General features: G+C 35.0%; 1 protein-coding gene across 2 annotated transcripts in view; it reads left to right on the top strand.

Annotated features, from left to right (window-relative positions):
• The window catches only part of vps35l (VPS35 endosomal protein sorting factor like), a 100,130-nt gene that overhangs the window by 15,272 nt on the left and 58,048 nt on the right, over positions 1-26,810 (top strand). For both annotated transcript variants that reach the window (XR_007936303.1, XM_028813771.2), the window contains exons 7-17: positions 2,563-2,691; positions 8,961-9,045; positions 10,536-10,592; positions 10,764-10,860; positions 13,276-13,323; positions 18,128-18,221; positions 19,175-19,252; positions 20,045-20,167; positions 22,221-22,267; positions 23,374-23,485; positions 24,186-24,302. Coding sequence is in view for 1 of the 2 variants with exons in the window: in XM_028813771.2 (XP_028669604.2) it covers positions 2,563-2,691; positions 8,961-9,045; positions 10,536-10,592; positions 10,764-10,860; positions 13,276-13,323; positions 18,128-18,221; positions 19,175-19,252; positions 20,045-20,167; positions 22,221-22,267; positions 23,374-23,485; positions 24,186-24,302 (987 nt within the window). In the remaining variant the exon portion in view is untranslated. The remainder of the gene's footprint in view (positions 1-2,562; positions 2,692-8,960; positions 9,046-10,535; positions 10,593-10,763; positions 10,861-13,275; positions 13,324-18,127; positions 18,222-19,174; positions 19,253-20,044; positions 20,168-22,220; positions 22,268-23,373; positions 23,486-24,185; positions 24,303-26,810) is intronic.

Here is a 26,810-nt window from a genome sequence, read left to right as displayed (position 1 = left end):
GAAGGTATTATAAGTAATTATATACAGTATTAAACATTTTGCTTGCTTTACTGAGAGAAATGAGAAAAAAATTCCATTGTCTTTGTGACTAACTAACATCTTTTTCATAAAAATGAAGATTTAATAATAACAATAATAATAATAATAATTCATTACATTTATATGCTAAGTTGCAAGGAAGTCATATACCTTATTGTACTGTATAAGATAATCACCTTACTTTGAAACATTAAAGATTCTCAAGTAAGTAAGGTATTTTGCGTTGTTCTCTAATTTGTTAACTTTTATTGAACTCCTTTGTTGCTACTTGATTATCTTCTGAAAACTGGGAATTTTTATCCAGGTTTTTAGGTTTTAGCCAGGTGAAAGAAAGTGTTTTCTCCAACTATTTTTCCACAGTAAATTTGGTCACATATTTCATGAGTAGTAGTACTATAAAGACGAGAGTCTGAGATAAAGAGATGGCAGAATTTTATAAGATACAAAATTTTCAATTATGAAAAAGCAACCACCCACCTCCATGACAGCTCAACCCAATTAAAAAAGTAATTTGGATCAGTGGCTTGAAAATTTAGGTTAATAATTGGTCCAGATTTAGATTTAGATTTGCACTACCTAATATAAATCTGAGTCAGAGTGGAGTTATATAATGCCACAATCAACACAAAATTCCTTTACATGTCTCCACAAAACAAGCGTTGATACTTTGATGTCCTCAAAATATTTAAACAAACATTTTAAAACTTCTGCTACTCGACCCAGCTTCACAGTTCGCACCATATTTTTCTTTGATGTACTTTGGGCCTGTTGTCCTTTTTTGGGAAGATTCACCACTGTTCCTGATGTTCTTTGTTTGAAGATAACGGTTCTTACTGTGGTGAAGCGGAGTACCAGAACCTCAGAAATTGTTTTGTAACATTGTTGATAGGTCAACAACTTTTTTCCTCTTTTTTTTCTGTAATCTCCTTTGAAGTAGTGTTCCTATAGAAGCCATGTGGTGACTACTTCAATGTCATGGTAAGGTTTAATATACAAGTGAAGATCTGTTTCAAAAGGGCTGTCTGTGTTCGGGTCTGTCTGTATTCAGTCAGCTAAATTTAATTATCAGTTAACTTTGGTCAGCTGTTTAGTGAGTAAGTAACTATTATTTCACACACAATATTCTGGTATTGGATAACTTTTATTACTTAAATATATTAAGTAGTAATTTATAGATAGTGTTATGTTCCCTTTATCTAATACAGTAATCCCTCCTCCATCGTGGGGGTTGCGTTCCAGACCCCCCCGCGAAAGGTGAAAATCCACGAAGTAGAAACCATATGTTTATATGGTTATTTTTATATTGTCATGCTTGGGTCACAGATTTGCACAGAAACACAGGAGGTTGTAGAGAGACAGGAACGTTATTCAAACACTGCAAACAAACATTTGTCTCTTTTTCAAAAGTTTAAACTGTGCTCCATAACAAGACAGAGATGACAGTTCCGTCTCACAATTAAAAGGATGCAAACATATCTTCCTCTTCAAAGGAGTGCGCGTCAGGAGCTGAGACTGTCAGAAAGAGAGAGGAAAGCAAACAAATCAATAGGGCTGCTTGGCTTTTAAGTATGCGAAGCACCGCGGCACAAAGCTGTTGAAGGTGGCAGCTCACACCCCCTCCGTCAGGAGCAGAGAAAGAGAGAGAGAGAGACAGAGAAAAACAAACAATCAAAAATCAATACGTGCCCTTCGAGCTTTTAAGTATGTGAAGCACCGTGCAGCATGTCGCTTCACGAAGCAGCTGCACAGAAGGTAGCAACATGAAGATAATCTTTCAGCATTTTTAGACGAGCGTCCCTATCGTCTAGGTGTGCGAACAGCCCCCCTGCTCAATCCCCCTACGTCAGGATCAGAGAAAGTCCGCGCAAGAGAGAGAGAGAGAAAAGTAAGTTGGGTAGCTTCTCAGCCATCTGCCAATAGCGTCCCTTGTATGAAATCAACTGGGCAAACCAACTGAGTTTGCATGTACCAGAAATTAAAAGACCCATTGTCCGCAGAAATCCGCGAACCAGCAAAAAATCCGCGATATATATTTAAATATGCTTACATATAAAATCCGCGATATATATTTAAATATGCTTACATATAAAATCCGCGATAGAGTGAAGCCGCGAAAGGCGAAGCGCGATATAGCGAGGGATTACTGTATTACATTTTGTTAAATATCAGAAGCATTCATTGTGACAAATACACAGAAATAGAGAGTATGAGGGATGTCACAATTCTGTATTTCTGTTAGTTCTGCCATATATTTTCAAACATTTCATATTACATAACTTTGTTTAATGAATAAATATACATTTTTTGAGTTGGTTGACTCATGCTTTATTTCATGTTATTATATTTTTGACTAAAGGTTTAATATTCACAAAGAAAAAATTAGTAATGTAAAAACAGGCAATATAGTATACTGCAGAAGCCACTCATGGCCAGGAAACAAGGTAAATTTCGAAAATCCAGAAAGACTTCTGTATCACGCGTAATATTTTTCTGTTCTTTAGTCTTGACTTTTTTTTTTTGTAGGGATCCCAAAAGGAGATGCTCAATCTCTCTCAGCAAGATTATGTAAATCGCATTGAGGAACTCAACCAAAATCTTAAGGAAGCCTGGGCTTCTGACCAGAAGGTAAAGGCTCTGAAGATTGTTATTCAGGTGAGTTTTGTGTTCTATCTTTTAGTGTTTAATTAGACATCAGAATCAAAAAAACTCTCTATGTATGCCAGGTTAATAATTCCTTAGTCATGTTTTACTAGCTAATAGTGAATCTGGATTTATTGTGGTCATTAACTACTACAAGACTGATGAAACCCTATATTCACTATACTAGGTCTAGTAATCATTTACTTGAGGCTTCTACCTCTTTTAATCATTCATTTTTCATTAATGCCAATAATACTAGGGTGTTGTACCGGGTGAGCCAGAAAACATCAATTACTAGTTTAATGGATGCATCAACAATACATCCACTTGAATTCATGAAATAATTTACTTTTCAACACTACTTTTATAACATCCCAAAATACTTCAGTATGCTGTTGGTTCTTATTCTTTCTTTTTTTCAGTTTAGTTGTGTATTTTTAGTAATTTTCATAGTTCATATTTAAAGAATACAAGTATATTTTTTAAATTAGTTTAATTTTCTGTAACTGGTGTTGATCATGACTTTCATATTATAAATGTCATACCTTCTTTTGAGAAATCTGTTCTTTCTTGCAGCCCAACTCTGAAGCACCATCACTATCACATGTATGTCGCTTTGAGTGTAGTATTGGGTAGGGCAGAGGGAAGACTGATGCTACAGTTATAAACTGATGTCAGCTGCTAACAGTCCGGGAGAGTTCATAGAACGCCTCAGTGTTTTAAGGCCATTCCTGTTCTTATAGTTAGGTTTTGTGGCAGATCTTTCATAGACAAGTATTGATAGACGTTTCAAATATTTTCAAGATAATTGGTGCCGGCTAAAAATTTTTTGTGCTTGACAGACATATTAGGCTTGTTTATTTTCTTTTCCCCCATGGCTCCTGAAAAACCTATGTTGTTTTGTCTGCCTTGACCTAGACTTTGCTGTATTTGAGTTATGTATAAAGTATCTATTGTGCCGGTTTTACTGATGTTCCTGAGTGACAAGGTGTCTCTAACCACAGAAGTTTAAACCAGAATTTTAATAATAAACCGATTTAAGGAAAGACTGTTTTCTGTTAATGAAATCCAGAGTAGTAGCAGGCTACACATTGGTTTTTTTTCTTTTCTTTCTTTAATAACCTCCCTTTATATTGTAACACGGGCAGCTAATGGAGAGTGAGATGGCTAGTTTCTCTAAAAAAGCAGAGGTGCCTGAGAACAAACATTAAATACACAATAGTAGTAGAAGTGAGCACTGTTCTTTGATTTCTGAATATATGCAATTTCTTCAGACTTGTGTGATATTTTATCTATCTTTCTGTCTCCTTGCTAGATATGATACAAATGATTGTATATGCCAAATTTAAGACCATTGCAAATTTATTATCTAAAAGCCTATGTATTAGTAATTGATACTCAAATAAATGCATATTAAGTATTCAAGCAAGTTTTTTTTTTAATTCTTAATTTAGAGTATAAACATTTCATGTATGAAACTGCAAAGTGCAATAGATGAGCTGTGATTTTTTTTTTTGGTCCAGCACATTATTCTTTACACTAGGAAATACTCAATGAAAGTGGTTCATGTGCTATGCATTATAAAACACAGCACCTCAGGTCACTGTGGTGATGGTAACACCACCTCTTTACATGCCCATAAGGTGTATATGATTGCTTTTTGTGCTTAAAGTATATGACTTGCATTTGCAGTGAAGATGATCAGTCAGCCTGTGCAGTGTGCCTCACCTTCAAGAGATGTCACTTTGATTCTTTTCCTGTCAGCCATAGAGCTTGTCTGTGCCACTACATGCTGTGAGAAGGACCTGAAGGCCAGTTACGTGGCTGAGACAGCCTGCACCTCCAGTTCATGGATTACATGTTACATGTATCACATGAAAAGCTCTTGATTAAGACTAAGTTCAAGGCCCAGTGTTTCTTGAATTTAGTGTGACAGACAACCTTTAGCATTTAATAAATATATAGATAAGTTATGCATTTTCAGGTAGTTGCATTGTGCTTATTGTCCAGATTTCCAGATAATCACATTGTGCATCATGTGAAAAAGTGGAATACAGGACATCTAGTCATTTTGGGATATATTTTATAAATACCGTTTGAATATCATATCAGGACTTGGAATAGAAATTAATTCAAAATAATCACACCCTGTATTTATATTTTCTTGAGGTATAAATGGCATGTATCAGTTCCTTGTCTGTGTGTCTCCCACAGCATTTTTTTTCAAACCTGATATTGTTTGTGTGTATCTTCCACCCATATCCATGGAAGTTTGGAAATCAATGAGCTGCATTCATACAAAACTCTTGATTTATGGTGAAAGCTAAAATAATCTTGCACACTTTCCACTTAAAAATGATGTCGGTATTACTAAGGCAAGATGTAGTGAGAAAACAAAGCTCCGTCTCTCTATTTATTATAATGTCACTAACAAAACAGCTTTATTCCAGACAAGCAAATGTGTAGCAAGCAACATTATAAGATTAAATGATATTTATGTTTGTTAGATTAGATTAGACTAGATTAAATAGATTAGAGAAACTTTATTAATCCCATGGAAAAATTTAGGTGCATACAGCAGCAGAAACATTAAAAAATAAGCAAATTTATTCACGGGACATATAATACAGTAAATCTTTCATTCAGTCAATCAGTAAGTAAATAAAAATAAATAATTAAATCTATATTATATTATTTCAAAGTTCTTGAGGAAGCGTTGAATTGCCTGATAGCAGTGGGCAATAAAGACCCCCCAGAGGTGCTTCTTAGCACACTAAGGTGGAATGAGCCTGTGGCTAAAAATGTTCCAAGAGAGCAGCTCCTGGAGGGGATGGATTGGATTTTTCATGATGGTATCCAATTTTGCCACTTTCTATGACAACTTTCAGGCTTTCCTGATAAGTTTGTTCAGGCATTGTGCTTCTTTTGAGCTCAGGTTGCTTCTCCAGGAGGCTGCAGCATAGAACAACATACTGGCTACTATGGACTGATAGAACATTTCCAGAAGCTTGTTCTCTCCTGGTCAGCCTATCACTTAATATATATTATGAGATGTCCTAGTACAGGGATATAATGTAGCAACTGTTGAAGACGTTAAATTAAAAGAAAACTCTCTGCACTGGGTTAAAAGGAGTTGAAAAAGAAGCTGCAATATAAGATACATAAGACTGATAACTTCAATGTAAATTGTAAGGTGTATGAGAGAATGACGGCAACCATTAGGAAGGATGTATTAAGGAAGTTCAAAGGCAGAAGAATATTGCAGATAAGGTGAAAGAAGACCCAAAAAGAGTCTTTCTGTATTTTAGTAGTAAAAGAATAATCAAGGAGGAGGTGATGTGTGTCAGGAATAGTGAAGGGGAATTAAAACATAGAGACAGTGAATTAAAGCATGTTCTAAGCTTTCATTTTTCTGAAGTCTTCACATATGAGGAAGGGGATAATCTCCCAGTGGTAACAGAGTCTACAAAGGACGTTCTTCTTAGTAGGACCTCCTTAGTAGCAGAGGAAGAAGTACTGCTTTGATTAAACAGGCTGAAATCAAACAAATCACCAGGACCAGATAATATTTATCCTTGAGTGCTTAAAGAGGCTAGTGAGTACATATATAAACCCTTGATGCATTGGGGATATTCTGAAGGACTGGAAAATAGTAAATTTTATCCTATTATATAAAAAGGTTGATTGGACAGGTCCAAGGAACTATAGGCTACAACAACAACAACAACAACATTTATTTATATAGCACATTTTCATACAAAAAGTAGCTCAAAGTGCTTTACATAATGAAGAGAAGAAAAATAAAAGACAAAATAAGAAATTAAAATAAGACAACATTAATTAACATAGAAAGGTGTAAGGTCCGATGGCCAGGGTGGACAGAAAAAACAAAAAAAAACTCCAGAAGGCTGGAGAAAAAAATAAAATCTGTAGGGGTTCCAGGCCACGAGACCGCCCAGTCCCCTTTGGGCATTCTACCTAACATAAATGAAATAGTCCTCTTTGTAGTTAGGGTTCTCACGGAGTCACTTGATGCTGATGGTCATACAGACTTCTGGCTTTTAATCCATCCATCATTGTTGGAACATCATGGTGCTTTGGGTAGATGGTGGTGGGGCACGCCACCACCAACAGGACACCGGAAAAGGAAACAGAAGAGAGAGTAGGGGTTAGTACAGATTTTGAATGAATAGTTATTATAATGAATTGGATATACAAGGCTAGTAAGCTTAATGTGCATTATGGGTAAATTCACAGAAATAATTACTAACAATAATATTGAGCAACACACGGCAAGAGCAGTTTTTCTGAACAGTCAGCATGGGGACAAGGGAGGCTGGAATTCTATGAGGAAGCAACATAAGGATGTGATCGCAGTGGTACACACTGTATGATATTATTTATCTTGGCTTTTAGAAAGCATTTGATAAGGTACCACATGAGACGTTTGGCATGAAAATAAAAGGAGTGGGTTTTCAGGGTGTAGGCTTTAGATGGCTGCAGAATTGGCTAAAGCACATGAAGTATGCAGCTATAATGCAAGAAACCTTACCAGAATTGGGTGGTGATAAGGGTGGTGTCCCTCAGGGGTCAGTGCTAGGACCGCTGCAATTTGTAGTATACAGGGTGGTCCAGATCTAACTATGCAACTTTTAATGCAATGCAATAATTGCATAGTTAGATCTGGACCACCCTATATACAAATGATTATGGATTTGAATAAAATTAACAAACTGGTTAAGTTTACAGATGATACCAAACTAGTTGGATTGTCAGATAATCTAGAATCCGTTGAATCATTACTGAGAGATTTGGACAGCATACAGACTTAGGCAGATATGTGGCTGATGAAATTTAATGTAAGTAAATGTAAAGTATTACTCTTAGGATGTGAAAAATATTAGATCTGCATGTACAAATGGAGGTCGGAAAATTAAAGGTACTGCTTATGAGCAGGATTTTGGAGTTGTAGTGAACTTGTCATATCGACTTCCAGACAGAGTTCATTGGCCATTAAGAAAGCTAACAAAATGTTAGGTTATATAGCAAGATGGGTAGAGTACAAATCAGAGGAGGTTATTCTTAAGCTTTATTATGCACTGGTGAGGCCTCACATGGAGTACTGTGTGCAGTTTTAATCGCCAGGCTATAAAAAAGATGTAGCAGTGTCAGAAAATGTCAGGTGAAGAGTGACCAGTTTGATACTTGGATTGCAAGGGATGAGTTATGAGGAAAGATTAAAAGAGCTGAACCTTTCCAGTTTAAGCAAAATGAGATTAAAATTATGCAAAAAATTATTACTGTGTTACTTTAAGATGAGTTCAACAAGAACACAGGGACACAATTAATTATAAACTTATGAAAGGTAAATTTCACCCAAATGTTAGGATAAGTTTTTCTTCACACAGAGAATCATAAACATGGAATAAATTACCAAATAGAGTAGTGGACAGTAGAACATTAGGGACATTCAAAACTGGTCTGGATGTTATTTTGGAGGAATTAAATGGATGGAACTGGTAAAATTTGTTTTGCTGAATGGCCTGTTCTCGTCTACATTTTTCTAATGTTCCAATGTTCAGACACAAATCCAAAATTGGTTTAACTTGTCTGCCAGATTACTTTTCTGTATATGTTAATTTAAAAGACATGGAAGCAGGAATTGGTGCCTTTGTGTTCATTAATAGATCAAACTTCTAACCTGTTAATAGCAACTTTAAAGGTGGTATTATTTTGGTTGTTGTATTTTGGCTTAAAAATAAGGACTTGTAACAATAGTCTTTTTGCTCTACCAGTGGAAAAAGAAACATCAAAATTGGTTAATTGGTTCCTGAAATACTGTATGCAACCTTTTGCAAAATATGCTCAAGTGCATAAACACAAGGTGATGTGTATTTTTGTAACAGTTTTATATTGCCCTTTTTTTGCTTTTGATATTAATAATAATAATAATAATAATATTTATTTGTATAGCACATTTTCATACAAAAAAGTAGCTCAAAGTGCTTTACATAATGAAGAATGGTAAATAAAAAAATATAACAACATAAAAAATTGAAATAAGACAATATTAGTTAACATAAAAAAAGAGTAAGGTCCGATAATAATGATAATAAGCACATCTGTCTGTGTCTGGGTTGCTGTGAGAGGTGTATCTGTATGTATCTATGTAAGACACACTGGAAATCAGTCACTGACTACAGATGTTGCCATAATGTCATCTCTGTTTGTTGCTAAATTCTGATTATTCTTATTGATACTGTAGTCTTATTTTATTCCAGTGCTCCAAACTCCTGTCAGACACAACAGTCATACAGTTTTATCCCAGCAAGTTTGTTCTAATAACAGACATACTGGACACTTTTGGTAAGTGAGATCATCCATTTAGTATATTCATTAAAATGTCTTCCTCCCATATCATTTTCACTTATTTAAGATATACTTTATATATTTATTGTTAAAATTTCTCTGTAAAGTTTTATGTACACAAATGGTATGTTTTGTCTTTATGCTATTGCTGTATAGATCTGAAGCCATATACATTATAAATGAATATAAATAAAACAAGTAATATTCTAAAATTTATAATAAACCCTTCACTTTAGATCACAATTTTAAGTGGCAAATAAATATATATCATGATTTTGAAGAAATTACTTTGACTTGGAAAATACTTGTTCTTTAACTAATTTAACCAATGCAGTTTCTGTGCTGTGCTGTTTTAGTCAAAAAGCCTGATTGAAAGTTACCCAAAATAACTTACTATTAACTACTGCAAGTGTTTTAATCAAGTATTTAACAGCTGAAAAACTACTTCTCCTAAATTCTTACTTAAAAAAGGGAGTTTAGTGATAGGTCTAAAATAATCAGGGACTGAAGAGTAAAGATTATATTTGTTAAGCAATGGTTTAACTATTGCAAGCTTTAAAGAATCAGGGAAAGTACCAGTATTGACTGGGCAATTAACTATTTCTAGTACACCGTCAATTAACAGATCATAATCTTCTTTGAAAAATTCTGTTGGGACTGGGTCTATAAATTGAAAAAATCCCCTTGTTATTTATATTGCTGCTGAATTAAGATATTCACTATATTTAAACTGACTGTACAGAATGTTAGAAAACCTAGAAGCAGCTACAGCATCAAATTAACATTTCTTGTCAATATGCTTTACTTTAGTTCTACATAAAACAACAGAAACAATGATTCTTACAACAGGGATCTTCTCCTTAACATCCTAAACAGTAATGAGAAGTCTGTCTTCAGATTTTCGGTCTAGCCACTGTGCATTTCATATACCCTGGTGTGCAGGATTATCATCCCAAAAGTCCTGTTCTTGTGCTTCTTGAAGGCCAGTGGGGCATTTTTTATTATCAAGAACTCGTGTACCAGGGAAGCAGAACAAAGAAGGTTTTGCGGTCTGGTGACATCAAGTTCAAGTTTTGCACTATCGAGTCTCCCGTAAAAGGTCATTGCCATAAGCTGCTGGCACGGTGAGGGAGCTGAGAAGCTGAAAACAATTACCAATGGTGAAGTCTGCCTGAGAAAGTGGAGGTGACCTGGCAGGGACCTCTGCTTGTGTTACTGAAACTCTCAGATTTCATCATTGTGGATTGCAGCTGTGGTAGGAGTAGGGAAAAGCTGTCTTGGCCCAGGGTCAGAGTAGCATGGCATGGAGCTGATTTTGAAAAGGTGATACCAGCCTCAGAGAAAAATTCTTGATCAGCTAGAGAAATCAGATTATTTGGCGAGGAACTATTGAATCAGTTTCTCCAATGTCCTTAGTTTATCATCAACACACTGCAGCTTAAAAAATGATCTTTCTTAATTGTTAATAGCTGAATGTTTTCTTGCAGGACGACTGGTTTATGATAGAATCTGGTCAATGTGCTCAGATACCCAACTTCTTCCTGGTGAGTGCATTCTTCCTTTTATACCTATTTTTTGTTGGCATTCTCCTCACTTGATTTATTTTTTTAATTATTTTATCATCTAAGATAATTTCCAGCATTATTTTACAGTATAAACTATTACCCACATTTCTTTCTATATGGTTAATAATTTTTTTTTATTTTTTTACTTAGATTCTTTCTCATCTGATGATGTGAATGATACTGCCAGAGAGACTTGTCTTAACTGGTTCTTTAAAATTGCCTCTATTAGAGAACTTATCCCCAGGCTGTATCCTTTTATTATATATATTTATTATTAGCACCAAGAAGAAAGCTGTTTTGAGGACACCAGTTGTTAAGAGTATTTGTTTTGTCTACTTGGAAAAAGTAAGAATCAAGTTTACTTTGATAAGTTGGACTTAAATATGGATAGTGCCAAAAGTTAACTAAAACTTAAAAGTGTTTAAAAAGAGAACCAGTTTACCACTAAAATTAATGAAGCCTACAAAAATATTTGTAATCTCGTGCCACCTTAAACTCCCTCGCAACTCGTCATCAGCATCTTTGTTTTGCAAATGTGTCAGTCAGTACAAGCAGCAAGCAGCCTGCAGCCTGCTACCCCATCCCCCACTGACGCAGCTGAAGTTAGATGCAAAATTCACTTTATCACTTTATCTGGGAGTTAGGTGTCTATAATTGTATAGAGTAAATAATATGTTGTTATTTGGAATACATATATTTCCTGTGTGTTCCGTGTCTACAACGATCTGTGTATAAATGTAGGATAACAGGAAATGCGAGGCAAGAAATGCTGAACACATAGCTAAAACAGAAACTTTTTTCATGTTATAGTAATAATGACAAAATGCTGGTTTGAAGTGTATAATGTTTGAAGACTGAAGTCCAAATATCAAATAAACACTTTCACAAAAGTTTTAACAAAAGAAGTGCGCTTTTATTCAAGAATATAATCGAAGAAAAAGATATTATTCAATTTACATGTTGCTGTCAATGTGTAAAAACTGAAGTCCATCAATCGACACAAACTAAACATACCAACTTGTTGTCACCTCGCATTTCGTGTCATCCTACATTTATACAGATCGCTGTAGACACAGAACACACATGAAATGTATATATTCCAAATAACAATATATTTTTTACCCTATACAATTCCAGACACCTCACTCCCAGATAAAGTGACTTCAGCTCTGAGAATTTTGTGTCTGTCTTAAATAGCAGGCTGCTTGTACTAATTGACACATTTGCAAAACAAAGACACTGATGATGCGGTGAAGCAGTGGTGAAGTGTTTTGAATATTTTATTAATGGGTTTACTGCAATTTATGTAAAACGCTGTAGTGCCAGACTATTCAAAATTCAGCACGTTGTTGTGTATCTAGAAGTGGTGGTAATAGCCTGTTTGTTTATTTATTTATTTATTTTATTTTTTTGTGGTGATGGTACACCCTGTACGTTGTACCAGCACTTCGACCCCGACTGCTAGTCGTTGCATCGACTACATATTAAATGATTCTATAATCAGTTGTGTGCTGAGTCTTACTGTTACTCCAATGAGTACTCCAATATGTGTTACTGACAACCACTGTCTCTGCACTTCTCTCCATACGATTGGTTGGCCCTCCACTCACACACTTCGATCCTACGGATTCATGACTGTTATGAGGACGGCAATCAGCCATTGACGCTCAAAGCAAAGAATGAATTAGAAGGACTACATTTGGTAAAAACATGCAAAAAGTTTGGAATTTTCTTTAAAACTTAATCAAATTAAGCACTGATTGCTTTGCGGGACTACATAAAAAAAAATTCTTGTAGAATGTAGAGCTTGTTATTAATCTGTGGTTAATATTCTTTAATTTTAAACTATCAAGCACAATATTATGCAGTATGGTACATCTATGCAGGTAGTGTAATGGTAGCGCTGCTGCCTCACAATAAGGAGATCATAAGTTAATTTCCCGGATCCTCCCTGTATGGAGTTTGATAAGTGCTTTGAGTAGTGAATAAAGCACTGTGTTAATGCAAAGAATTATTATACTAGATGACTTGTCTATTTCACATTTTAAACGTTATGTTTTTTTACCAGATAAACAAAACATGTAGCCCTGGGACTCTCGTCTTCTATGTACCTTCACAGCACCTCAACTCTGAACCAAAAGCCACCTTTTTGTTTATAAGAAAGGCACTGTTAATCATACATGTGGTGATTTAAAATGAACCTATGTTCCCTCCGTTTGCAGTAGACATAGTATTCATGTGTGTTAGTTACTGTTAAGCTTGTTATGAGTTTGTGTACTGATAGCTTTCATAGCATCAATAAATCTTTCTATTTTTTCAAATGTCCTTTGTGATGTGCCTGGGTCATATATGACCAAAATATTTATTTTATTTCAAAAGGTAAACAAAAATGATATTGCTAATACTGTGCACTGATTTTATGCACTTTGAAATGTGTCTGGGTCAAATGTGAGAAAAATGTTTTATTTCAAAAGGGTTACTAATGTTTTTGCCAAATCTGTGCACTATTTTTTATGCACTTTGAGATGTGCCTAGGTCAGATATGACCAAAATGTTTTCTTTTTTTTTTTTTCCAAAAGTAGAAAAAAAGTATTGCATTTGAAGTTGTAATTGAATTGCCCTGCTGTACTGTTTTTTTTTTTTTCCTTTACTCTGTTTTTAGATATGTGGAGGCTGCAATTCTGAAGTGCAACAGATTCCTTTCGAAAATGTAAGTAATGTCATTGGGGACCGATTTAACTCCTACTGTACATAGTTTCCCTTTGTGAAATATGATACACAAATATGTCTCCCTGGCAAAAATAAACATTTCTTTTTTCTTATATATACTTTATGTGTGTTGCAAAATCTAATGCAAATTGCCAAGATTACCTTCTTTGGGTTCCTGCGGTGGACAGGCGCCCGGCCCGGGATTTGTTCCTGCCTTGCATCCTGTATTGGCTGGGATTGGCTCCAGCAGACCCCCTTGACCCTGTGTTAGGATATAGCGGGTTGGATAATGAGTGACTGTCTGACCTTCTTTGGGACAAATGCCTAAATATGACATGTATTGAAGTCATCTAGCATTTTATAGTTCATTAAAAATTACTCTGTCATTTTTGTAGGTAGTACAGTATATTTAATGGTAACACTTAACTGCTGGAATTAGGCTTTGTTGATTTAAATAATTACAGATCAGCTTGGAGTACTGCAGTCGAATGTCTGCAAGGAAAGATAGAGAGAAGAGATTGACCTTTAGACAAGAATATTATCTAGTGCATTGGTTTGCATGGGACAAACAATATTTAAGCAGCAAATGACAGCGGAAGAAGAGACCACAAAGTAGAAATGTGATGGTAATTTTACAGTCTGCTGTGAAACAGGAGAGATACCAGAGCCCAAGAATTTAAATGAACTGGCCAACAGGGTGATAGAGAAAAACAAACTGGTGACAGAAAGAGTTTAATGAAAGGAGAAGAGATTTAGACCAGTTTGTTTTGAAACCATACAGGGTTTAAAAGGAACCAAACAAATTAAGGATGATATCTGAGGGACATTGCTATTATCTACATAAGAGAAATTTTATGATAGGAGTCAAAAGTAGGTAAAGGAAAGGTAATTCATAATTGTGAAGACTGATGATTTGGAGCTCAAGAGGAAAACTAAAAACTAAGATGGTGGTACCAGCCTTGTCTTTGACCTTTTTGAATGTGAAACTGTTGTGAGGTAGCTGAGTTGGTGAGAATTACTGTCTTGAGGAGGAGTACAGCTTGGTAACATGACTCTTGCCAGAAACCATAAAATATAAAACCCTTCCAGAAAAAAAATCAATGTATGTAATTAGATGCCTTCTTTGTGTCAACAGACAGAAGACCTGTAGAGGTGGACAAGCTAGGGTCTACCTAATATTTAGGAGATGACTTATGTTATCTGCTGCATGGTAAGATAGAATGAAACTTATCTGGTCAGAATGAGTTAATTTGAATGACCAGTAGCAGATGATGCAGAAGGTGCTTTATCAGCAGCTTTGAGTCAACATTCATGAAATAAATTGGGTGGTAAATAGGGTGTTATTCCCATGGATTTGTCTGTTGTTTTAAAAGCAGGGTTATTACGGCCAAATTAACAAAAGGAATCCGTGTAGTGGATGAAGCAGCAGAGTTCAATAAAAGCATAAATTGGACTTCAAACTGCTTCCAAAAAGTTGAAAACAACATCCAGAGGCAGTTCTATAAATTCAGAGAATGTAATTGGGGACTGTAGCACAGCAGCCTCTTTGTATGAACAGGCTGTTTAAATAAGAATGTGTTTAAGAAGAAGAAAGGATGGAAGTTTCAGAAAATTTAGAACACAACTAAAAAAGCAAGTTATTAATCTCCAGTGCATTATCAATGTTTGTTTCTGATTTATTTTTAATGTATGTCGTGGATTCAAATCCACCAGTCATAACAAGTCATTTCTGAGGTCTAGCTCCAAATAGGTGTGGCTAATTTGTAGTGGTTTTCAAATTCTTTATTTTTGAAAAAATGAACATATAATTCACATGTTTTATGTGATCAGTAACTCATGCTGTGAAAACAAAGGTGCACCTTCTTTAAATACCTAACCTCTAATAATTTGATGGAACCCTTTCAGTCTGGTTTTAGGGCGCGGCACAGCTGTGAAACTGCTCTGCTATGGGTAACCAATGATTTGCTTATGGCAGCAGACTCTGGACAAACCAGCATATTAATTCTGTTAGACCTCAGTGCAGCATTTGACACTGTCAGACATGACATCCTACTGTCCAGAATGGAGAACATGCTGGGTATCTCTGGCATTGCCCTCCAGTGGTTCAAGTCCTATCTGACTCATAGGCAAGAGTTTGTTAGTCTTGGCAACAGCAGATCCAGTTCAGCGCCAGTCACACAAGGAGTCCCTCAAGGCTCTGTCCTTGGTCCTCTGCTTTTCTGTATTTACATGCTTCCCCTTGGCCATATTATCCGTAGTTATGGACTGGGTTATCATTTTTATGCAGCTGATACTCAACTCTACTTCAATGTTAAAAGTGGAACTTCATCAGAGCTTTCTCAGCTCACAACCTGCCTTAGTGAAATTAAAACCTGGATGGAGCAGAACTCTTTAAAATTAAATTGCAATAAAACTGAACTCCTGCAAATTGGGACTAAAATGCAACTTAATAGAATGAGCTCCTTCCCAGTCTATCTTGGCGGTGATCTCATCAGACCTGCCTCTACTGTAAAAAATCTTGGTGTCATTTTTGATTCCTCCCTCTCATATTCCGCCCACATAAATCACATTAAGAAACGTTCTTACTTTCACCTCCGCAACATATCCCGTGTTCGCTCCTTCCTCTCCTTCTCTAATGCTGAGAAACTTGTCCATGCTTTTATCATATCCCGCGTCGATTATTGTAATTCCCTACTGGCAGGTGCCCCTTCTAATCTTGTATCACAGCTCCAGCTTATTCAAAACTCAGCTGCAAGAGTCCTTACTCGAACCAGCAGCAGCGAGCACATCACACCCATCCTGTTCTGTCTTCAATGGCTCCCTGTGTCTTACAGAATTGAATATAAAATCCTACTAATAACCTACAAAGCCTTAAATAACCTCGCGCCAAACTACATCAGTGACCTTCTCCATCACTATGTGCCTGCCCGCCCACTAAGGTCCTATAATTCTGGCAATCTTGCTGTACCCCACACTAATCTACACTCCATGGGTGACTGGGCCTTCAGCTGTATAGCGTCCAGACTCTGGAATGACCTACCGAAATTAATCAGGTCAGCTGACTCCATGAATTGTTTTAAAAAACAACTCAAAATTCATCTGTTCAGGAAGGCTTTTAGCTCTATTTTATTACCTTTCTCTCAGTTTACTTTTCTGTCAAGATGCTAATGTAACCTGTATGTGTGTGTGCTAGACCATCAATTATGTTGCCTGTTTTTTTTCAGAATTCACTGTCTTAATCTTCTTTATTTATTTATCTGGTTTGTACAATGCTATATACTGTATATGCTGCCCTTCTTTATTATATTCTGTAAGTGACTTGAGCATGGGAAAGGTGCTATATAAATAAAATTTATTATTATTATTATTATTATTATTATTAAGATAAACAGGAATTCACAGCATTCTCTGTATTGTCATATTGTTTTCTGTCTGTCTGGGAGTTGCAGGTATTATCCTGGACATACACCAGCAACTACTTTCACATACTGCTTGCGTTCATCATTACTCCTCTCTTTCAATAACTAAAAATGAGCAGTGCTTAAGCTATACTATTAAAAAAAGAATACAGACATTTTGATAATAATATGTTATCAACTTGGTAGTCATATTAGAAGATTGGTAGGAATAAAAGATAAATGCACTCATTACAGTGTGTACTGTACTGTAAGGATGGATACTTTATTGCCTCTTTGACTAGTAACATTTTGATTGATATTTTGATTTTTTTGTGTTTATTTTGAATGTTCGGACGTTTTATTTTTTTAACATTGTATTTTGCCTTTTGAGCATTGTTTTGAAATTTTTGTGATTTATTTATTTTAAGCCTTCTACTTTTTCCTGACTGATTTTTTTTTTAATTTATTTTTTTTTGCATTGTGGACAGCAAAACCTTTATATCTTACATTTATTCCTGGCTGACAATACCAGTTCATGACCTTGGTCTTGTCTCTGCAGTTGTCAATATAGTTTAGTTCAATTCACTCATAACATGTGTCATGCATAAGGAACTCGCTTTCTACATGGAAAAAGTGATACTGCAGTATCACAACAAGCAGTTGGCAACCTTAGTTCCCTAAAGAAATTCAAGGTTTCACACTGAAGGTTGTTTTAATTTTTAAAGATTATTATACTTTTGTTAGAATATAATTTATTACATTGTTTACATTTATGTGTTGTTGATTTCATAGTAGTCTATGAATGCTTATGGATGTAAGAGTAATAGTTATGGTTACCTAAATAGTGCTATCAAATGCAGTAATAAATACCCAAAGCATATTGCGTTTTGCTGATTTGTTATTGGGTGCTATGACTTTTCATGTTATATTGCCCTGCATCAAAAACAGAGCCTACTCCTTCTTGCCGGGTACAATGAACAGTGTATTTCACAATTCCGCAAGGTTTAATGGGCAAATGCACATACTAAATTAAGAATAACATATCTACTTTATTGTCAAATACAAAGCACAATTAAATTCTTAATTTAACAAAGTTCAGATGCTAATTTAATCTAAATTCACTCAACATAAGAAAAACTAGTAATGGAACATAGAAACAACACAGTAAAAATGAGACACTGTACTGAAGATTTTAATAATTACACCTAGACCTCCTTTTCAATAACTAAAATCAATAGTGCTTAAGCTATACTATCAAAATAGAATCCAGACATTTTAATATCCATGCCAAATCAACTAGTAAACCCTGACAGTATTAGTTTTATCTTGCAACTTAATTCTGTGCTTTGCTAGTACTGCAGTCAACATACGGTCCTTTTGATACTCATCTTTTTTTTTTCCTTTAAGGGGAATACAGGAAACACTTCCACGACTGACAGCCATGATCAGAGGAATTGGAGACCCCCTGGTGGCTGTGTATGCTCGTGCCTACCTATGCAGAGTAATGCTCATCCTCAGGTTTATTTTATTTGCACAAGTAATATCTTTATTATGGTTGGGGATGGAGAAGATATCTGCCTTAGTTGCAGAATAAAATATTTCTCTCTCCTTAGTCCCCTGATCTTTTACAAAACCAGACACTGAGAACAGAATAAGATTGTTTCATATTAATAGTAGTTAATAGATATGGTAAGCAAACTGACAAATTATAAATGCCATAGATGTTCCTATTAAAAGTTATATCATAATCTGTTTCAGTCTATTTCCATTTACACATTGTTCCAGCACATCCTAAAGCTTATTGATTGGTAGCACAACAAGTAAGGAATAATGTAAGCATACATTTCTGAAAGACAAAACCAGGTATTTTTATTTGAAAATAATAAGACGCCCTTTTCAAATTGGGAAGAGTAGATGAACCATCATAGAGCACAAGTGTGAAAAGAAGTTTGACGTTTTGAATAGTTATAAAAATGTTTTTTGATATCTCTATAGGACATTCAGGCTTTGTTTTTGGTTATGATAACAGTCCATTGCTTAAAACCTTCATGTGTTTGTAAAAGCTATACATGCTAGAAAAATAATCTGATCTGCCTTATATTGTTTGGTTCCAGAACTATGTATGAAGTGCCTCTTTTTTAATAATTGAAGTGAGAAGCATCTGCCATGTCTTCATTTTTTGCATCTCATATTTAATTATCTGTCAGAAATTCCATGTGTTAGAAATATCTGAAGCAAATCTCTGTTCATCAGATAAAAAAAGAGGTGAAAAGCTATACTTGTTTTAAGGAAGATGCGAGTAGCTTTTATAGATTTTACTGAGTCTTAATCTCATGATTATATAACTTCAGTAAAAGTAGATAAAAGGTAACCTTCTGAGTTGTTGTTTTTGTAGAATTTCTTGTAATATTATTTGAAAGTGACAAATCAAAAATCTTTCTCTCTTTTGTTCAGGTTGGAATGGAGGTGGCCCCTCATATAAAAGAAAGCTTGAATAAGAACTTCTTTGATCTTCTTACAACCTTCAAACAAGTTAGTTATTTATTAGTTTTGCAAATACACTTATAGAAGATTACATTTTTGATTGATGTACAGGCGATGTTTACTGGCATATATCTTTTTATGCATTTTTTTCTGCCCAGTGGAAGATAGGGGGTCTTTTGGCCTTGGACCCCCTGCAGATTTTATTTTTTTTCCTAGCCTAACTGAATTTGTAATTGAATTGCCCTGCTGTGGTGTTTTTTCCTTTACTCTGTTTTTAGATATGTGGAGTTTTTTTTTCCTGTCCTCCTGACTATCTATCTATCTATCTATCTATCTATCTATCTATCTATCTATCTATCTATCTATCTATCTATCTATCTATCTATCTATCTATCTATCTATCTATCTATCTATCTATCTATCTATCTATCTATCTATCTTATTTTGTTGTTACTTATCCTTTAATATTATTGCCTAATCTTAATTGTTTTTTTTTTGTTTCTTGTAACCTTCTCATTGTCATTTTGTAAAGCTCTTTGAGCTAATATGTTGTATGAAAATGTGCTATATAAATAAATGCTGTTGTTGTTTACCGTTTTTCACGCAGTTGTGTTTCAAATGTTTTTCTTTATGTTCATTTGTATGTTCTAGTCAAATAAGAATTCCAGAAACATTATTTCAGTAACATGTACCAGTTTCTTTTTCTTTAATTTTCTTAAAGAAACAAAGATACTCATCTTTCATCAAAGGTGATATTTCTTGAGCCAATTATATTTATTTTCTGACGTTAATATCCTTAGTTTTACACTGTACATTCTTTTGGTCTCTTTGTATCTTCAGATTCATGGGGATTCAGTGCAGAACCAACTTGTGATGCAGAGTGTTGAAATTCCAGTTTACCTGACCCTATATTCACCTGCTATTGATTGGATCATGCAATGTCTGGCTTACAGAGCTCCCGAGGTAACTGTATACACTTCATCAATTAATGTTGTCATTTGATACAGACAATATATTATTTTGCCGATAATATATATTTTACATTGTTATTTTGAATAAGTTCTTGAACAGAAGTATATGATACTAATTTCTGGTTTCATAGTTTAATATATGAAAAATTAAAACAACTATGAAATAAACTTTTTTGAAATTAAATATAAATACAGTTCTTAATATCAAAGGTATACCATAGAACATCAATTATTGCCATCTTGGTTTCAGTTGGTAACCGTCTAGTGGGGAGTGTAGAAACAGAGGCTGTGGGAGAGCTCAGCCTTACATAGACAAAAAGAAGTGCAACAATTTAAGATTAGAAGCTGGCACAGCTCTTCAAGGAGATGGGAGGTTCTTCAGTTGTTCTCTGCCATGCAGGCAGCTTTTTTATGACTTTGTAACTCAAAAGTCGCTCATATCAGGCGTGGCATGTGGTGTTCAGATATAACAAAGCGAATTTTTGGATGGAGACACAACAATTTTTTTTTTTTAATAATAAAACTGATGAATAGGTAAGCAAAGATCACCAATTTTTCCAATGTATGTATATAATAATCAAGATTTAACAGTAGAATTACCAAAGCCTTCAAAAAACACCTCTCCCTCAGTGTCTTTTGTATTGTAAATGTGTCGATAAGCACAAGCATCCTACAATCCCACCCCCCCATGCACCCCCACACACACCCCATCACAGAAATGGTAAAAAGCTCTCCTATCTCAAGCCTTGTTTTTCTGGGAGTACAGTACCGGAAGCTGTATAGGGTAAATAATGTATCGTTATTTGTAACACATACATTTCATGTGTGTTCCGTGTTTACAACGATCTGGGTAAACACATTGTTAAAACAGAAATATTTTTCATGGTTTAGTAACAATTGACAAAATGTAGACATGAAGTGTATAATGTGTGAAGCCTGAAGTCCAAATATCAAATAAACACTTTCAGAAAAGGTACAAGTATAACAAAACAAATGTGCTTTTATTCAAGAATATAACTGCAGAAAAAGAACCTGCGTTAGGGTACAACATTAACACACCTTTAATATGACCGCTTTGGTGGCACAGCGGTAAGAACTGCTGATTGGTAATCAAAAGGTCATGGGTTCGACACAAGACGCCTCTGTTTTGAGAAGTGAGCTGCTCTTATTCTTACTATTATAGAATAAAAACATACATTTGATTTGAATCTGTAACAGCCAGTGTAAATTTATGGTACCTGTAAAGGTTAGCGTTTTTTTTATTCAGTTTTATTCTCCCAGTCATGTTCACACTCCCCCCGATCTGACACTTCTGTTTTCACATAAAGACGGGCTGTAACAGAGGTGAACTCAGATAATGATAACGGTTCTACATCAGAGAAAGAATGTACGTTGCACTTTTGCCATCGCTGTACTTTGTATATAAAAGCCAATTCGAATGTTATTTACAGTACCTATTTACCTTGATTTATTTACTTATCTTTTTTTCGTAGGCTTTGGTAATTGTAGTGTTAAAGCTTTTTCAGTACACTTAAAAATCTTAAACATTAATACATCAACAAGATAGAAATTCCATGGTTTTTTATACCTAAGGTATAGTTTATAAAGCAAGATAACCTTTATTCCCATTTCAAATGTAGTCATTTATTACATACATTGTTTAGTTACCTATATTATAATGCAAATTTTGTTTTTGTAATCATACAGTACTTATCTTACAGTACATACAGTATATTAGTACTTTCCCAGTTTTCACTACAATGAATGGATACTTTATTGCCACCTGGACTAATAAAGTTAAACATGTTTAAACTGGATACCAACATTTTTGACGATTCTAAAGCTTTTGCTTCTCCCCAATAGGTTATGGTGGGGGACGGCACAAAGTGAAAAGCTTAGCTATTTTACCTGACATGCAGCATTGTGACATATAAGAATTATGGGTTGTTGTAAAATTTCAAGTGTTATTTTCTGTGCTGTATATTTATGTGATAATTATCTTTATTTGGTAATGTATTTTATTTTTATTTGGTCACACATTTTAGGCTCTGCTTACAGAGATGATGGAGAGATGCAGAAAGCTGGGAAACAAGTAAGGACATACTACTTTTTTCAGTGATAAGAGCATGATTGTATTCCTAGCATACAGTATATTATGCATTTGTTAAATACAGCGTTTTGCATACAGCAATAGTTGTGTTTATATTTGTCAAACAATTTAAAGTGCAGATATGCATTTGTGTAACATGCAACATTATTTTAAAACATATTCAGTAACTATTTTCTGGTTTATGTCAAAAACTAGTTCATTAATGAAATTTGAAATGTGTGAAGTCTTTACTTTGTAATGAGGCTTTGGTGTATCTGCAGTCTGGTTCAACATGCGTGGTTTGAAATGCAAATTGACTTAACACAGCTGAAACCTCTCTGAGGGTGCTTTTCTTCAAATAGAAAACATGCTGTGTCTGAACAAAGTAACTTAGGCACAATGATTGGACTGACTTCACACTTCACTGATATTGTGTCTAAGCTACCTCCACAAAGCAAAGTAACAGAATACTTCTATCCATTCACTCATTATGAAAAATATTCTCAAGCCAGAGTTTGGTTGTGGCCTGCTAATAATGCAAGTTTATGTCACCCATTTTGTTGCTGGTTCCCCAGGAACCTTAATAGAATTATGCCTCACTCACTATTTTAAAACTATTATATTTTCATTGCCTTTCAGTTTCCCACAGGACACAACTAATTGAATGTTATTATCAGTAGGATTTTTTTTTGTTTGAGCTATGGTAGCTTCCACAAGATAGCTTGTGAGACTATTTTTCTAAATGGTTTAGAAAGTACAGTAAGAGCAAATTGATGCTGTGTTACACAGGGTTTGTTGATGGAGACATGTATTAAAGTTTGATCTGAACAATATACATTTTAGAGAAGATGATCTCTTAAGGTTTGTACTAGAATTTTTAATGATTATTTCTTAGCTATTGTCATCTGAATGCTGAGTGGTATGTTTATGGATATTTTCAGTTCTTCACTGGACTTTTTTTCCCTTCTGCTCTTCTTCAGTTTCTTATTCTGTCCAGAGCTCATTAAATAGTTTGTTGTCTATGCTTTTAACAATGTCATCCACAGTGCAGTGTTTTAAATTGTGCTAATTTTTAAATTCGGTCAACATTAACACTTTTATTCCCACAGTGCTTTATTGTTGAATTCGATTATGTCAGCTTTCCGTTCTGAGTTTATAGCAGCTAGAGCCATGGACTTCATCATGATGATCAAGGAGAGTGATGAAGCTGGTTTCCCTAAGGTGATTTTATTTCTTTATAACTAATCTGATAGTAAATTTAATGGCCGTATACAGTATGTGAATATTCTTCAAACTTATCTCAAAGAGAAGAAACAAGGACCTATCTTGCTGCACCTGATATTCATTTTAATACTTTAGCAATATGACTGAAACTGTACAGCAGCTGCTTTCATGAGTGGGTAACCAGGATAAAAATGTTGTTTGCAAAAAGACAGTTTCCCTCATATTAGTTTGGCACATGCTGTTAATCATGGCATTGGGTTTATTATCTACAGTTTTCAACCCCTTGGCAGTTTCACAATTTATTTTTATGCAATATTGAATCACAGTGGATTCAATTTGGATTTTTTGACATTGACTTGTTAATTTCTAAAAGCTACATCAAAGTATTTTTTTCACAGTGTCTTAACGGAAAGTGTTATATTTTCCTGTAAGGCTGTTAATGATATTGGGATGCCTCCATTTCTCAAAAGAATTCAAAAGAAGCCTGTACAAGACTAGAACATCTTTTCAAATCCTTACATATACTATATGCTTAGAAAGTTAAAGTGTAAAGAAATTACAAATAAAATTATATTGTCCATGTTGATTACACGCTAGCTTATTGAGATATGTACCTGGTAATTTTTTAAGAGAAGGTGTCGGACTATATTTATCTTTTTATTAAACTGCTCATATTCTGTACTCATTTTGTGTGCAGCATCTCCTCTTCATCTCACTTGGAAGGAGCCTGGCCTGTGCTGATCCCCCTGAGAATGATCGCTTGACTGTTTTGAATGAAGCTTGGAAGGTCATCACTAAATTACGCAGCCAGCAGGTAGCTAATGGTACTTACTTAAATTTCACCAAGAGATACTGTGGTGGAAAACATATTGAACATTTTCAATTATAACATAAAAAATATTTCAGAAACTGAGCAAAACTGATGGTCAAATTAAGTTAATAAGTTCATCCTTACTTTATTCCAATCGCATTTCTTGTCATAGTAAGTAGAAAACATTGCACTGGTTTTATTGTGCTAAACTTTAAATTGATGTCACTTAATGTGACTTCTATTCATGGGGTATGTCAGATTTACCTACCACAGTTGCAGTTCTTATTGTTAGACCATGTCAATTTAAATGACTGAAAATCACTAGCCATGCCACATTTACTGATCGCATGCTGACATTCCAGCACAGTCAAGCTCACCACTTTCTCTAACAGCCAATAGTGTACTGCCTTGTGGAGACTGTACTGTACCAAGGATTAACAGCTATGGCAATTTCAGCTGAATTATTTGGCCTTTTATTCTTTAATCCATTCTGTTGTAGTATGTAAAAGAAAAGATACAGATAGACAAGCTTCTGTTCTGTTTGTGTGGTCCAAAGCTCCAGTGTTTCATATTCCTTCCCTCAAGTGGATAAGCAGGTTGGAAAATGTATGAATTGATAAACAACACAGAGAAAAAGTCAAATAAGACAGATTCATAATTTATTGTGCATTGTTCAGGTTAAATGTCAAAATACAAATTCAGTTTTGAAGTGTCATATTCCATTTATATTAGAAATTAATAGTTGTAATAAAATAACTTGGAATTAAATACATTTTATCCATTTAAAGTATGATTTTCATATGCTTTCAAAATGCCTAGCCCCTGCACAAAGTTGCTTCAAGTTCTCTATTTTAAAAAGTTTTTATTTCAGATTGTTTGTAACAAAGCCCCGGGTTAAAGGTTAGTCCATTCATGACATAAAAAAATGATTGGTTGATACTAATGTACTGTTAATGTTTCTTACCCAGTCTTTGTAGTGAAATTATTCAATACCTTTTTGATGTAAATGCAAATTGTTTTTATCATCATCTTTTACTATAATCTCCAAAATCACATCAGTGAGAGTTTTACCTATAGCAACTGCAGCTAGAAATTCACATTTCAGTGAGGTGATTGCGGAGAAAGTTGTCAGAGCCACTGGTATTTTAAGCAAGGATTTCTTACTGTTATAACATCTCATCTTTTCTGTTGGATGAGGATTATCTGTGGGCTCCAGTGTTTAAGTAGATGGCTCCGTCTTTTAAAACTATTATCACTGACAATTTGTCACATGTTGGTTTATTATATATGCAAGCGTGATCTTTCGGATTCATATAGAAATCCAAATTCTTTGTCCGTATTTTTCAGAAAATTTTTTTGTGTAAAGTGCGATAATTTTGGACATATGGATTTGTATCCATTATTGGCTGTAGAATTTCTAATACATCCAATCGTTTAACTCTTTTGATTCTACAGTATGTTGCATCGCTTCTCCGTGGTCATAAATATAAACCTGACCAAATTGTGGTTTCTTTGAAAGTAATCTTGTAGTGGCTTTAATTGTTGCGGGACCACAGATTCTCATAGCGTATGATCATATCATAATAATGAATTATTATTATTATCCTGAATCATGTAAATCTACGTTCTGAGCATTGAATGATGCGAACTTGAACAGATTATTGTAGATTCGGATATTTTGCCTGTAATGTTTGTCGATTTCATTTTCACCAAATAACAAATCTTTTATTTCTTGCGGATACGCCTCTTTATTGGGAAGAAACACTACTTTTACCTGATGGCAACATGAATTTGATGATCTACAAGTCTCCAACTTAAACTTTAAAGCTGAAAAATATCTTTCTGCCCCCACTTGGACCTGTTAGGTTTTCAATTTATCTCTTTGCACAAAGTCTTGTCTTGTGGGACAATCCGAACACAGGGTCACGGGGGGTCTGCTGGAGCCAATCCCAGCCAACACAGGGCACAAGGCGGGAACCAATCCCGGGCAGGGTGCCAACCCACCGCAGGACACACACAAACACACCCACACACCAAGCACACACTAGGGCCAATACACCTAACCTGCATGTCTTTGGACTGTGGGAGGAAACCGGAGCGCCCGGAGGAAACCCACGCAGACACGGGGAGAACATGCAAACTCCACGCAGGGAGGACCCGGGAAGCGAACCCAGGTCCCCAGGTCTCCCAACTGCGAGGCAGCAGCATTACCCACTGTACCACCGTGCCGCCCCCAATATGAAACTGTTCCTTTAATTCACAGGGTTATTTTTACTCTTTTTGATTTGACTGAAACATGCAAGAAAATAAAAACAAACATGATTTACAAGAAATTTGACCAGTCTCTTATTATTGTTGTACCACTACCATAGTAACTGAACCACATGGCTAACCACCTTACTGAATAAGTAAGGAACTTGACCATATGAGATAAATTTAGTCATCTCTTCCAAGACTGCCCTGCATTTGCCCTGGGAAGCATTTGCTTGTTTTCCATTTAGAGCTATCAAT

Source organism: Erpetoichthys calabaricus, chromosome 11, assembly GCF_900747795.2.
Source record: "Erpetoichthys calabaricus chromosome 11, fErpCal1.3, whole genome shotgun sequence".
Classification (NCBI taxonomy): Eukaryota; Metazoa; Chordata; class Cladistia; order Polypteriformes; family Polypteridae; genus Erpetoichthys; species Erpetoichthys calabaricus.
The sequence above is the reverse complement of the archived record's forward strand: the minus strand, read 5'-3'. Positions and strand labels throughout refer to the sequence as shown.